The following is a 14,767-nucleotide window of genomic DNA, read 5'->3' on the forward strand; positions in this document are numbered from 1 at the left end:
GCAGGCTGGCCTACGCCGACCTTCGCCGGGCTGTCCTCCAGCGCGTGGGGCGCACGCCGGAGCAGCAGCGCCAGCGCTTCCGCGCGCTGCGGATGGAGGAAGTCGGCAGCCCGTTCGCGTTCGGCCAGCAGCTCCGGGACGCCTGCTGGCGGTGGCTGAGGGCCGAAGATCGCGACGCCGAGGGAATCCTCGACCAGGTGGCGCTGGAACAGTTCATCGCCCGCTTACCAGCTGGAACCGCGGAGTGGGTCCAGTGCCACCGCCCGGCGTCGCTGGATCAGGCCGTGGGACTGGCGGAGGATCATCTGGCGGCTGTTCCTGCAGCAGGACAGCGGACGGCAGCATCTTCTTTCTCCTCTTCTCTCTCTCTTTCTCCCCCCCCTCCTCCCGTGTCCCGTCCTCGCCCCATTCCCCCACCGCGGAGGCGGGGGCCGGCTCCACCTCAGCCGGCCCGCCGCACCCGTGGTGCCCCCCCGTTTCTCCCTTCTGTGTCTGTCTCTCCCCCCCCTCAGGTGAGTGAGCCCCAGAACACAGCTGCAGAGGGAAGGCCCGGGCCGGTTTGCTGGCGCTGCGGGGATCCGGGCCACCTGCAGCAACAGTGTGCAGCGATGGAAGTGGGGGCGGTGGTGCGGATCCCCGACGCGCCAGAGGCTGCCCTCGATCGGGCCGGAGCGTATCGCATACCGGTAAGTGTACAAGGGGCTACATATCAGGCGTTGGTGGATTCAGGTTGCAATCAGACCTCAATCCGCCAAAGCCTGGTGCAAGGCGAGGCATTGGGGGGAGCACAAGGGGTGAAGGTGTTGTGTGTGCACGGGGATATTCACAGCTACCCGTTGGTGTTGGTCCACATACATTTCAGAGGGGAGAAATCGATAGTGAAGGCGGCGGTTAATCCTCGCCTTACCCACTCTTTGATCTTGGGGACTGATTGGCCGGGATTTCGGGGTTTAATGGCACGCCTAATAAAGAGTGGGTCCTGCCGGTTAACAGGGGAGGGTCCCGGTGTCGCTTTGGCTGGAGCTGCGGTCGCAGAGCCATCTACGTCATCTCCGCGACAGAGTGAGGAGCCACCGGCCCCTCCTCTTTCTATTGGGGAATCCCTCGCGGATTTCCCACTGGAACAATCGCGAGACGAGACTCTGCGACACGCGTTTGACCAAGTGAGAGTAATCGATGGTCAGACGCTCCCGCCGGGCGCCACCCCGTCCTTCCCCTATTTTGCCATTTTGAAGGATAGGTTATACCGAGTGACGCAGGACACTCAGACGAAAGAGCGAGTCACCCAATTGCTAATTCCAAAGAGCCGCCGGGAATTGGTATTTCAGGCGGCTCACTTTAATCCCATGGCTGGACACCTCGGGCAAGATAAGACACTCGCCCGGATAATGGCCCGGTTCTATTGGCCGGGGATTCGCGGCGACGTCCGTAAGTGGTGTACGGCGTGCCGCGAATGCCAGTTAGTAAATCCAGCGGCCATTCCAAAAGCGCCCTTGCGCCCCCTACCATTAATCGAGACCCCGTTCGAAAGGATTGGGATGGATCTCGTCGGGCCATTAGATCGGTCAACACGAGGGTACCGCTTTATATTGGTTCTGGTGGACTATGCAACGCGATACCCGGAAGCGGTGCCTCTTCGCAATATCTCAGCACGCAGTATTGCGGAGGCCCTCTTCCACGTTATCTCCCGGGTTGGAATCCCGAAAGAGATTCTGACTGACCAGGGCACCTCGTTTATGTCACGAACACTGAGCGAACTGTATGGGCTACTGGGTATTAAGCCGATCCGCACCAGCGTTTATCACCCACAGACGGACGGTTTAGTTGAACGGTTCAACCGCACCCTCAAGAATATTATCAAAAAATTCGTAAGTGAGGACGCACGTAACTGGGATAAGTGGCTCGAACCCTTGTTGTTTGCAGTGCGAGAGGTCCCCCAAGCCTCCACGGGGTTCTCCCCGTTTGAATTATTATATGGGCGTAAGCCGCGCGGCATCTTAGATGTACTGCGGGAAAATTGGGAGGAGGGACCTTCACCGAGCAAAAACGAAATTCAGTACGTTATGGATCTGCGCGCAAAACTCCACACTCTCACCCACCTAACTCAGGAGAATTTGCGGCAGGCCCAGGAACGGCAAGCCCGCCTGTACAACAAGGGCACGCGCCTTAGAGAGTTCACTCCGGGAGATAAGGTACTCGTCCTGTTGCCCACGTCGAGCTCCAAATTAATCGCCAAGTGGCAAGGGCCCTTTGAGGTCACACGGCGAGTCGGGGACGTCGACTATGAGGTTAGGCAAACGGACAGGGGGGGGGCACTACAGATCTACCACCTCAATCTGCTGAAACTTTGGAACGAGGAGGTCCCCGTGGCGTTGGTGTCGGTAGTTCCGGAGAAGGCGGAGCTGGGGCCGGAGGTCCAAAAAGGGTCATTGGCATCGCGTACCTCTCCGGTCCCCTGTGGAGACCACCTCTCCCCGACCCAACTCACGGAGGTCGCCCAGTTGCAGGCCGAGTTTTCGGATGTGTTCTCGCCCCTGCCCGGTCGCACTAACCTCATAGAACACCACATAGAGACGCCCCCGGGGGTGGTAGTGCGGAGCCGTCCTTATAGATTACCCGAACACAAAAAAAAGGTGGTTCGGGAAGAACTTCAGGCCATGCTCGAAATGGGCATCGTCGAGGAGTCCCACAGTGACTGGAGCAGCCCGGTGGTCTTGGTTCCCAAGGCCGACGGCTCGGTCCGGTTCTGTGTGGACTATAGAAAAGTCAACGCGGTGTCTAAATTTGATGCGTACCCAATGCCTCGTATTGATGAGCTGCTCGATCGACTAGGCACGGCTCGCTTTTACTCGACACTGGATTTGACGAAGGGATATTGGCAGATCCCCTTGACTCCATTATCCCGGGAAAAAACGGCCTTTTCCACACCGTTCGGCTTACACCAGTTCGTCACACTTCCTTTTGGGCTGTTTGGGGCGCCCGCTACGTTTCAGCGGCTGATGGACAGGGTCCTCCGGCCCCACGCCACCTATGCCGCCGCTTACCTAGATGATATCATCATTTATAGTAATGATTGGCAGCGGCACCTACAACACCTGAGGGCCGTCCTTAGGTCGCTGAGGCGGGCGGGACTCACTGCCAACCCGAAGAAGTGTGCGATTGGGCGGGTGGAAGTACGGTATCGTAGGTTTATACCTAATTATTCGGACGTCACCAGCCCGCTGACTGACCTCACTAAAAAGGGGGCGCCAGATCCGGTCCAGTGGACGGAGCAGTGCCAGCGGGCTTTCTCTGAGGTAAAGGCTGCACTGTGTGGGGGGCCACTTTTACACTCCCCTGACTTCTCTCTCCCTTTTGTGTTGCAGACCGATGCGTCGGACAGAGGGCTGGGGGCCGTTTTGTCCCAGCAGGTGGAGGGGGAGGACCGCCCAGTCCTGTATATCAGCCGGAAGCTGTCGGTGCGTGAGGGGCGCTACAGCACCATTGAAAAAGAGTGCCTGGCGATTAAGTGGGCGGTCCTCGCCCTCCGTTACTACCTGCTGGGGCGCTCTTTCACTCTCTGTTCGGACCACGCGCCCCTCCAGTGGCTCCACCGCATGAAGGATGCCAACGCGCGGATCACCCGTTGGTATCTGGCACTCCAACCCTTCAACTTCAAGGTGGTCCACAGGCCGGGGGCGCAGATGGTCGTGGCGGACTTCCTCTCCCGTCGAGGGGGGGGGGAGTCGGCTGCCGGCCGGACGAGCGCCCGGCCTGAGTCGGGCGGTGGGGGTATGTGGCAGCGGGGGCGTGGTCAAGCGCCGGTCTGTGACAGGAGGGTGGAGCCGGGGAAGGTGAGTGGCAGAATCGCGACACCTGAGGATAATTAACCTGTGTTTGTGTGTGTGTTTTCCCAGTAACCGCTCCCTATTTAAGGAGGCAGAGAGAGAGGAGAGGGAGCGCAACCCGGGACCAGACGACTGTGTGTGTGAATGAATAAACGTATAGTTAAGATTTTGAGACTGAAAAGTTATCAGAATAAATCACCTTGTCTGCCTCCAAACGCTGTCCTGCCGTCCTCTGTGCTCCACCCACACTCTATACGCGCTACAATATAATAAAAAGAAAATCACACGCTGACTTGAAGATGTGAAGTTTATCTTCTCGTGTTGAAAAACTCGCATTTTTCATACGAAATCCATCGCGGATCTGAGTGACGTATTTAACCTTCATCCTACCAGCCAATTTTACATACACAAACTACCAGGCGGGGTCCGTACGGACCCCAGGAGGGAATACCTTCAAATCAATGCAGTAAGAACCAATTCAGTGCAGCAAACAGACATAACTTTATTGAAGAACAAAATCCACTATGGCTGAATATCAATGATGTATTATAAATGCAATAACATTGCAATAATATTGCAATAACTAGCATACATGTAGCAAATTATAGCGCCACAAAAAAAATTTGGCATTATATACATGATTTTTGCAGCTCATGCAGCTGTAAAACATTCTGGATTACAACTTGGGTCTTTTCTTACAGAATTTAAAACAAAAAAGTAATTGTGAAATAATTTCGGGCTTTTGTTTGGAGCAGCTGCCGCACCATGGTTCCCCATTTCTTCTGGATTTTGATCAGTGGGTCTGTTTTCTTCTGCATGTACCATACTTGCTGCTGAACTACTACTTCAGTGTCACTTAGATCTGAGGCTTCAGAGATGTGATCTGCCTCGGATCCCGATAAGTCACTAAAGTCACTGTCCTCAGAGTCATTGTTTGCGTTCAGAATCTGCCTTAAGGCCTCTGCTGCTGTGTATCTCGCTTGTCTTTGTCTGTTAGCCATTATGAATCTGAAACAACCAAAAAGAAGTTAACTTCCAGTGTGCTATTCAATTATAAAATGAAAGACAGATAAACTTTACTCTGGGGTCCGGTTGGACCCCAGTAACAAATTAATTATACCTTCACAATGCAAGAAGCTGATCTTCCAGTGCTTTAGTGTTTTAATTAAGACATAAATTCCGACAAATTCATAAAACGGTGAGGCAGTATGTCACATATTTTTAAAATGGCAAACAAATATATAGGTGCGGGGTCCAGATGGACCTCACTTGGTAGGATGAAGGTTAAATCAACGAAACTGTCTTCATGTTAAAGCTGTTAATGTTATAGTCATGCTGTCTGTTGTTGCCCAAATGAGGATGGGTTCCCTTTTGAGTCTGGTTCCTCTCGAGGTTTCTTCCTCATGTCGTCTGAGGGAGTTTTTCCTTGCCACCGTCGCCACAGGCTTCATCATTGGGGATAGATTAGGGATAAAATTAGCTCATGTTTTAAGTCGTTCAAATTCTGTAAAGCTGCTTTGCGACAATGTTTACTGTTAAAAGCGCTGTACAAATAAACTTGACTAAATAATATTGTCTGGCTTTTTTTCGTGGTCTATCAGATATATTTCATTCAGCGAGCATGATACTGAACGAGTCGAAGACAAGTAGCTGAATGGAATATATCTGATAGACCACGAAACAAAGCCAGGCAATATTATTATTTTTATTTTTTTTCATACACATTCCTTTCAGGTGTTCAACGCGTCTTTCTCTTTCAAAATTCTCTCAAAATCTTCCATATTTAATGAAGCAAACCTGGCAGCCATGTTTGTTTACAAATTGCCACAGTTGCTCGCTAGTGTGGAAGTTTTACGTCTCCGACATGTGACATCATGTCTTGACAACCATGCAACATCATAAACCATATTCAACGCTCATTCTCCATTGGGTAGAGTGATGTAATACACATAGGATAAGCGATACGCTAACAAGATTGCATGCTATCAAACCAACTGAATGGAACCTGCTAGAAGGGAATAGAACACATTTTTATTCCATTGAAAAAGTGTCCTGTGTGGATAATAATCCCTGATATTTCACTCTGATGACGTCACTCTCGGTGTTTTCCTGCTGACTAGACGCGCGTTATCAAAATGGCGAACTGCTTCAAAATTTAAATTCTTTTGATTAATTTTTTTTTTTGTGTGTGTGTGTGTGGATGCGTCCATATAATATAAAGAACATTACATGGTGGTGCGAAGATCTGAAGTTTATCTTCGTGTTTTGTAAATATTTTCACTCACTTGTGAATATATTCACCACTCAAATATAAACTTCATATCTTTACACCACGGTGTAATATCCTACAGTGGGGCAAAAAAGTATTTAGTCAGTCACCAATTGTGCAAGTTCTCCCACTTAAAAAGATGAGAGAGGCCTGTAATTTTCATCATAGGTACACTTCAACTATGAGAGACAGAATGAGAAAAAAAAATCCAGAAAATCACATTGCCTGATTTTTAAAGAATTTATTTGCAAATTATGGTGGAAAATAAGTATTTGGTCAATAACAAAAGTTCATCTCAATACTTTGTTATATACCCTTTGTTGGCAATGACAGAGGTCAAACGTTTTCTGTAAGTCTTCGCAAGGTTTTCACACACTGTTGCTGGTATTTTGGCCCATTCCTCCATGCAGATCTCCTCTAGAGCAGTGATGTTTTGGGGCTGTCGCTGGGCAACACGGACTTTCAACTCCCTCCAAAGATTTTCTATGGGGTTGAGATCTGGAGACTGGCTAGGCCACTCCAGGACCTTGAAACGCTTCTTACAAAGCCACTCCTTCTTTGCCCGGGCAGTGTGTTTGGGATCATTGTCATGCTGAAAGACCCAGCCACGTTTCATCTTCAATGCCCTTGCTGATGGAAGGAGGTTTTCACTCAAAATCTCACGATACATGGCCCCATTCATTCTTTCCTTTACACGGATCAGTCATCCTGGTCCCTTTGCAGAAAAACAGCCCCAAAGCATGATGTTTCCACCCCCATGCTTCACAGTAGGTATGGTGTTCTTTGGATGCAACTCAGCATTCTTTCTCCTCCAAACACGACAAGTTGAGTTTTTACCAAAAAGTTCTATTTTGGTTTCATCTGACCATATGACATTCTCCCAATCCTCTTCTGGATCATCCAAATGCTCTCTAGCAAACTTCAGATGGGCCTGGACATGTACTGGCTTAAGCAGGGGGACACGTCTGGCACTGCAGGATTTGAGTCCCTGGCGGCGTAGTGTGTTACTGATGGTAGCCTTTGTTACTTTGGTCCCAGCTCTCTGCAGGTCATTCACTAGGTCCCCCCGTGTGGTTCTGGGATTTTTGCTCACCGTTCTTGTGATCATTTTGACCCCACGGGGTGAGATCTTGTGTGGAGCCCCAGATCGAGGGAGATTATCAGTGGTCTTGTATGTTTTCCATTTTCTAATAATTGCTCCCACAGTTGATTTCTTCACACCAAGCTGCTTACCTATTGCAGATTCAGTCTTCCCAGCCTGGTGCAGGTCTACAATTTTGTTTCTGGTGTCCTTTGACAGCTCTTTGGTCTTGGCCATAGTGGAGTTTGGAGTGTGACTGTTTGAGGTTGTGGACAGGTGTCTTTTATACTGATAACGAGTTCAAACAGGTGCCATTAATACAGGTAACGAGTGGAGGACAGAGGAGCCTCTTAAAGAAGTTGTTACAGGTCTGTGAGAGCCAGAAATCTTGCTTGTTTGTAGGTGACCAAATACTTATTTTACCGAGGAATTTACCAATTAATTCATTAAAAATCCTACAATGTGATTTCCTGGATTCTTTCCCCCCATTCTGTCTCTCATAGTTGAAGTGTACCTATGATGAAAATTACAGGCCTCTCTCATCTTTTTAAGTGGGAGAACTTGCACAATTGGTGGCTGACTAAATACTTTTTTGCCCCACTGTATATAAACCTGCGACTCTTATTAAAACGGCCGTTTAAAATCTTTATTCTTAATTGATGAATAAATTCTGGATGTTTCATTGCTTTCTTTAATCTGATGATGTAAATAAGATCCCTCAGAGTGGACAGATGTTTGGACACGTGTGTTCTGTGGTTTTATTTGCTGGTGTATGGGGTGCTGCTGTGTTACTGTCTCCCATGAAGAGTTGTGTAAGTGTGTGGAGTTTATGGAAGCGAAGCAGCAGAAAGCCATCTGAAACATCTCTCAGTCATAAATCAGACCGAAACTGAAAATCTATTTCAGAGATGAGAGGTTCATCAGCAGATTCACTTTAGAGAGAGAGAGAGAAATAAATCCACTCAAATCCATTCACACCAGTTTCACCAATACCTGGAGGCCTTATGGGTGTGTGTTAGTCTGAAGGGGCGGGACCTGATCCTCATCTGACCCCCCGTGTGTTAATGAAGGCTGTGTTCGGGCGTCTCTCTGAACGTATCTCCATCATTCTGCTCGTGGATGAAAGTAAGAGGGTAAGTATTCTATTAGAGAGCTGTACAGCCAATAAAATGATAAAGGAACGTAACCTGATGAGAGTGGGCGTGTCCGACTACAGCAGACAGCCCCTTCTTTAAAGCAGGACTCGCAGAGCGGCGTTCTCACTGAGCTTTAATTACAACATGAATAATTAAACTTAATGATCCTCCAATAAAACTGGAACATGTTCACCAGCGTGAGGTTTAACCACACAGGAAGTTGTCGTACACTGATCGCTTCCTGCCTGCTGGTGCTTTTCCTGCTGCTTGATGAGTTTTGTGTGTTTGATATTTTCAGGCATATTGTTGTGTGCGGTCACATCACTCTGGAAAGTGTCTCCAACTTCCTCAAAGACTTCCTTCACAAGGACAGGGATGATGTCAATGTAGAAATTGTTTTTCTCCATAAGTAAGTGCACTGCGTTTTATCACCACTGGACATGAGGAGTGAGGGAAGCGAATCAGATAATGCACGGTTTATATCACGATTCCACTCTGTGTCATGATGCTTAGTTTTCACCAAAGCTATGATGAAGGATTTAAGCTCCGCCCACTCAAAAAGGCTTGTTGTCCATTTGTGTCATTATGATGTAAATACAATAATAATCTCATTTATAAACCTGATAAACTTCACTAACGAGAGTCACATCACTGTGTAGTGTTTTTTTTTTTTTTAACTCGTTCTTTATATTCAGTTTTACGTCCTATGTTCGGCAAATCTGCCTTAATTAGAAAGCTATTACAGAGAGATTTCTCATATTGTAGATATCTATAAATTAAAAAAATTGTCACAGCACTTTACTTCAGCACTTGATTAAATCATTTAAATTAGTATTTCATTTTCAAATCAGGGTGAAATTAATATTTCACATCATCCTCAAAGACCGAGACATTTTGCACATTTTAAGGAATTAAAAGCCTTATTTGCACAAATAAAAGAACATTTATTTTTTGGAAATGCCTTCAAATAAATAATAATAATAATAAAAAAGCCTTAGAGGGCGGAGTCAATGCAAATAGGTTAATTAATTCATTTAATAAGAAATCCATTACATTTCATCACCTAAATGATCATTTTAAGGCTTGTTTATTTAAACATTCATTTTATTTTATGCCATGGACTCTTTTTGTAATTTTATAAGGGAAGTCAGATATAAATTCACTACGGAAGCCGAGAACGTTCATGTTTGTGAAATTTACTTTTAATGCCGTTTTCTTGTGATGAAATTAAATTACTGATTAAATAATATTAAGTAATATTTGTTTATAGTTTTCTTTTTAAATTAATATAATTCTTATTTATTTATTAATTTATTTATTAGCTCATCCGGCTGACAGGTGATGAGTTTATGCCATCATGTTGTCTGGCGTCGTCCACATTTCACAAAAATCGCTTCTTCTCCCTCAATTCTTCACTGATTTTTATTCTTTTTGGCAGGAAGGTGGGTCTGCCTGGGGTGCATACAGCTTCTACCCAAATTTTCATAATTGCATTTAATAATGAAGATATGGAGTAATTAATCTCTAACGAGCAGTTTCCATACAAATCACTTCTTCTCCGTCAGTTCTTCACCGATTTTGATTCTTTCTGGTATGAAGGTAGGGGGACCTAGGGTGCATATAACTTCTACCCAGATTTGCTTCATTACAATTATTAATGAAGTTATGGACTAATTAAGCCTTAATGAGCAGTTCAACAAAAATCACTTCTCGGTCAATTCCTCGCTGTTTTGGATTCTTTCTGGTAAATAGGTCGGGATTCCTAGGGTGGATATCGCTTATATATATATATATATATATATATATATATATATATATATAGTGTATATAGCTTACAGCATTTATTAACGCAAGGTGGCCCACTTTAGATCGTTCCTTCTGGACTAGACGGGGCTGGAATGAGCTACACCGTCATTGACGATCTCATTTACTTATTTTTTCTTTCATTCATTATTGACAGGTAATGAATGGAAAAACATGATTAAATTGTCATCATGAGAACATGGCGTTAAATTCGACAGTAAGCACGGCCGTTCTCAGCTTCTGTAATTGATCACAGCTTGCTGAAGTATAAATCTTTGTCATTTTATCTAAATGTCTAAAGAATCTAGTCTTTAGCTTTAATTAAATTTAAGATGTTGTGTTTTTATTTAATTTTACTTTCTCGTTGCAGTATTTCCCCTAATCTTGAGTTGGAAGCCTTGTTCAAGCGCCACTTCACTCAGGTAGAGTTCTACCAGGGCTCCGTCCTAAATCCGCACGATCTGGCCCGAGTCAAGGTGCGACTTTCTTTTAAACTAAATCCCCGACAAGCTTCATTAATGAGTGTGTGTGAGTATAAGGCCTTCAGTGCCGGATGGTGTGTGTGTGCTTACATTTATTTTTTGTATTTGCTTTATAGGTTGAATCAGCAGATGCGTGTTTAATTTTAGCCAATAAATACTGCGCAGACCCCGACGCTGAGGACGCGTCCAACATCATGAGGTACGACACGCTTCTGCACCTCGAGGGAATGGTTTTTGGGGTTTTTTTGTTTCCAGCAGTGAAAAATCTTTCTTGTTTTTTTTTTTTTTTCTCCCAACAGAGTGATATCTATTAAAAACTACCATCCAAAGATCCGGATCATCACACAGATGCTGCAGTATCACAATAAGGTAAGAAAGGTCGTGTTCACACAACACAGAGACTGGACTAGGAATAAAAAGAAGACCGTAGGCTACAGTCACATGGTCCAATACCAGGAGGTGTTGTGCTCGTATAACTCTGAAAAGTGTTTTATTAGATCGTTCAGATGAGTCGTGATGGTGATGGATAAGTACGTTTCCGGTTGTGTGTGTTTCCCGGTTGAAGGCTCATCTGTTGAACATCCCGAGCTGGAACTGGAAGGAAGGTGATGATGCGATTTGTCTGGCAGAACTGAAGCTGGGCTTCATCGCTCAGAGCTGCTTAGCGCAGGGGCTCTCCACCATGCTGGCTAATCTCTTCTCCATGAGGTCGTACATTAAGGTAATCAACAATCCAGCACACGTCACTTGTATAACACCAGCAGTGTTTTATTCCTCTACATCCACATCGATTTACAAACAAGTACAGATTTTGTAACATATCATGTTTGAATCTCTTTATTGTTAGATTTAATGTTGTGGATCGTCAGGGAACCGAGATATTCCCTGTTGTCACTTGTTATAGCAGCTATAAACAGTAGTTCCATCGACAGACAAAAACAATACGCAGCTTGTTACCATAGAAACCGCAAAGAATCATAAGAAGTGTAAACTCCTCCTCTGTTCTGAAGATGTCAGGAAAATTAAAAAGTTCCAGCTTCACCCCTGACTGTTACAGAGTGCTGACACTGGAGACTCCTTCCAGAAATGTCACTTAAACACAAACACTATTTCTCCTGAAGGAAAACTTCACCGTATCAACAATTTTTTTTAATCTGTTTATTATCATTGGAGCATCTGCTGTTACTATAGAAACAATAACATATTGGAATGAGTGCATTAATATGAGCCTGTGCTACTGTCAGAGCTGCTGTTATTTAACAATTATTCGTCAAAGGTGAGGTGAATATCGGTGAATAATAATCGAGATGAGGTCGAGGTGATTATTCACTGAGCTTGAGGCAGATAATTGTTTTAGTATAAATACATAGGCAATCATTAAAAAATAAAATAAAAATATATCCGTCCATCCATTATCCGTAACCACTTATCCTGTGCAGGGTCGCAGGCGAGCTGGATCCTATCCCAGCTGACTACGGGTGAAAGGCGGGGTTCACCCTGGACAAGTTGCCAGGTCATCACAGGGCTGACACATATGCTGCTTTTCCACTACAAACGCGGCTGAGCCGTGCCGTGCTGAGTTGGGCTGAGTCGAGCTGAGCGGGGCTATTGAAGTTGCATTTCGACTACAACCGCGCTGAACCGTGCTGGCTGGAAGTGGGTGGACACATTGGGTGGAGTTAGCGAAAGTGGGTGGACGTCACGTGATGTCGTTAAGCAGCGCAAACAGTGACATCAGTGATCTTTTAAGCGGTAGTCTCACGACCCGAATAGTAAACAATAAACATGGAGGACATGGTGTCGTTAGTGTTGCTGGTCTTGGTTCTGTGGCTTGTTGTCACCGACAACGCCAACAGATACTGGCAAGAGCGTATAGATGAGGCGAGGCGCATAAGGCTTCAGAAATTCTCGTAATTCGTAATTATTCTTCTTCCGGGTTTGCGGTGTTTACAGATCCCAGCGCGCTCGCGGGGCGTGTGTGGGCATGTGAGGACACTCCTCCTCACCAATCAGTGCACAGGGGAGTGTCTGCTCACGCCCCCAGCCTCACTCGGCTTGCTTTGGCTCGCTTCAGCCCCACTCCAAAACGGTGCGAGTTTTAGGGGCTAAGCAGGGCTGAAGCGAGCCGAGTCGTGCTGTTCTTTGGTAGTCGAAACGCGAGCCGTGTCGGGCTGAAGTGAGCTGAAAAAGGGTAGTGGAAAAGGGCCATTAGACACAGACAACCATTCACACCTATGGTCAATTTAGAGTCACCAGTTAACCTAACCTGCATGTCTTTGGACTGTGGGGGAAACCGGAGCACCCGGAGGAAACCCATGCGGACACGGGGAGAACATGCAAACTCCACACAGAAAGGCCCTCGCCAGCCACGGGGCTCGAACCCGGACCTTCTTGCTGTGAGGTGACGGCGTTAACCACTACACCACCTGTATCGTACTTTGAAAAATCGTTTATTCAAAAGCAGCATGCAAAGGTAATAACTTTGCGGTGCAGACTTGTCACTTATCTACACCAAGTCACATAAAATACTTTGTTTTGAAATCAATAAAATAAATTGCACCTTCCCTTTGAATAGTGTTGAGTCGTTACTATTAGAGCTGGGACTTGTACTCAGCCAAAACTTAGCCAGACACCAGAAAAGCAACAGGGTGAAGGATTTTGTAAGGGATTAGCGGCAGGCTGCCAGGCCGCTCTGTTGTGTGGAGCTGTCGATGTTGATTTTAAAAGTAACTCAGTAAATTCCACAGGGAAATGAATCCTTAAGTCTGAGTGAAAAATACTGTGGCGAGCGTGCAGCGTGGAAGAGTCTGGAGACAGAAATCTTAGTTTCTTGGTCGTTAGCCTGCGCTACTTGCTCTCGACAGCACTGGCTTGACCACTTTATTAGCATTTGCTAACACTACTGATGAACAACTCGCGGTGAAACTCGTGCTGGCCTTCGAGAAGGCCGAGGGCGATTAAAGTTTTGTTCCCTCCCACTATAAATCAAAATCTGATTGGTTAATTGGTTAATCTGTCACTTCCTACATAAACGTACACTGCCATGGCCTTCTGTCCCGGTAATGAAGTCCTAACCAATGAGTGAGCAGCTCTAAACTCTTTTCAGCCTAAAGACAACAAACAGAACAATCTCATTGGAGAACTCGATTTTAATGTTTTCAGGACACTAACCCTTTCATTTCTGAAGCACCTTTGATAGAAAATGAGGCCAAATTAGAAGAGCATAATGAAATTATGAAAGAAACTAAATACTGTATCACATTTGGAAATGCTGATATGTTTGGGATTCTCTGAACGCCTACAAGGCCCTGATGCTTCCCCTCTGCCTTTGAATAGTTTTAGACCAAACTTCAGAGCATCTTTAGTGCTTTTAGGAACAGCATTTTCTTGCATCATTTGTAATTCTTCCTTACCTACGGTGATGACGCGATTGGCCGCCATTTTGCCGAGTTGTTTGGGGTGATTATTGAGAAATAGTCCGAATCTCTCGACCAATCAGTGTGCGTGATTTTCTATCATCACCTGCGTGTTTATACTAAAGAAAACTTATCAACACCTTTGTGTCTTTAATTCCTTAATTGTGCTCCATTCATAGATTGAAGAGGACACGTGGCAGAAGTATTACCTGGAAGGAGTAGCTAATGAAATGTACACTGAGTATCTGTCCAGTGCCTTTGTGGGTTTATCGTTCCCCATGGTGTGTGAGTAAGTATTATTATTATTATTATTATGACACTTTATGATCCAGAAAGGAAAGTTTTTCTGTTCTATTTGCACACACATCCACTTCCTGTACATAGTACATGTTATTTCCTTTCAGGTTGTGTTATGTGAAGCTGAAGCTGCTCCTGATCGCCATCGAGTATAAATCTGATCAGAGAGAGAGCAGGTCAGTGCTGCATTATTTTACACACTAAATCATTTAAATCAATAGAACAGGATAAAGCTACTAGAGATGATGAGATGAGATGTTAACATTAGTGAATATGTCTACATCTATGCATAAGTCTTTCTTTCTTATGGTGTGCACTAACGTGTGTGTGTGTGTGTGTGTGTGTGTGTTGTAGTACGGTTATTAACCCAGGTAATCATATGAAGATGCAGGAAGGAACTTTGGGGTTCTTTATTGCCAGCGATGCCAAAGAAGTAAAGAGGTACTGATGAGATTC

The 14,767-nt window shown here is 45.7% G+C and overlaps 1 protein-coding gene across 9 annotated transcripts in view; it reads left to right on the plus strand.

Annotated features, from left to right (window-relative positions):
• Positions 1–14,767, plus strand: part of LOC132897879 (calcium-activated potassium channel subunit alpha-1-like) — a 158,621-nt gene that overhangs the window by 101,205 nt on the left and 42,649 nt on the right. For all 9 annotated transcript variants that reach the window (XM_060939135.1, XM_060939134.1, XM_060939136.1 and 6 more), the window contains 8 exons: positions 8,612–8,722; positions 10,487–10,592; positions 10,715–10,797; positions 10,898–10,967; positions 11,164–11,319; positions 14,194–14,303; positions 14,419–14,487; positions 14,666–14,752. In XM_060939135.1, the coding sequence (XP_060795118.1) occupies positions 8,612–8,722; positions 10,487–10,592; positions 10,715–10,797; positions 10,898–10,967; positions 11,164–11,319; positions 14,194–14,303; positions 14,419–14,487; positions 14,666–14,752 (792 nt within the window). The remainder of the gene's footprint in view (positions 1–8,611; positions 8,723–10,486; positions 10,593–10,714; positions 10,798–10,897; positions 10,968–11,163; positions 11,320–14,193; positions 14,304–14,418; positions 14,488–14,665; positions 14,753–14,767) is intronic.

This window comes from Neoarius graeffei, chromosome 14 (assembly GCF_027579695.1).
Source record: "Neoarius graeffei isolate fNeoGra1 chromosome 14, fNeoGra1.pri, whole genome shotgun sequence".
Taxonomy (NCBI): domain Eukaryota; kingdom Metazoa; phylum Chordata; class Actinopteri; order Siluriformes; family Ariidae; genus Neoarius; species Neoarius graeffei.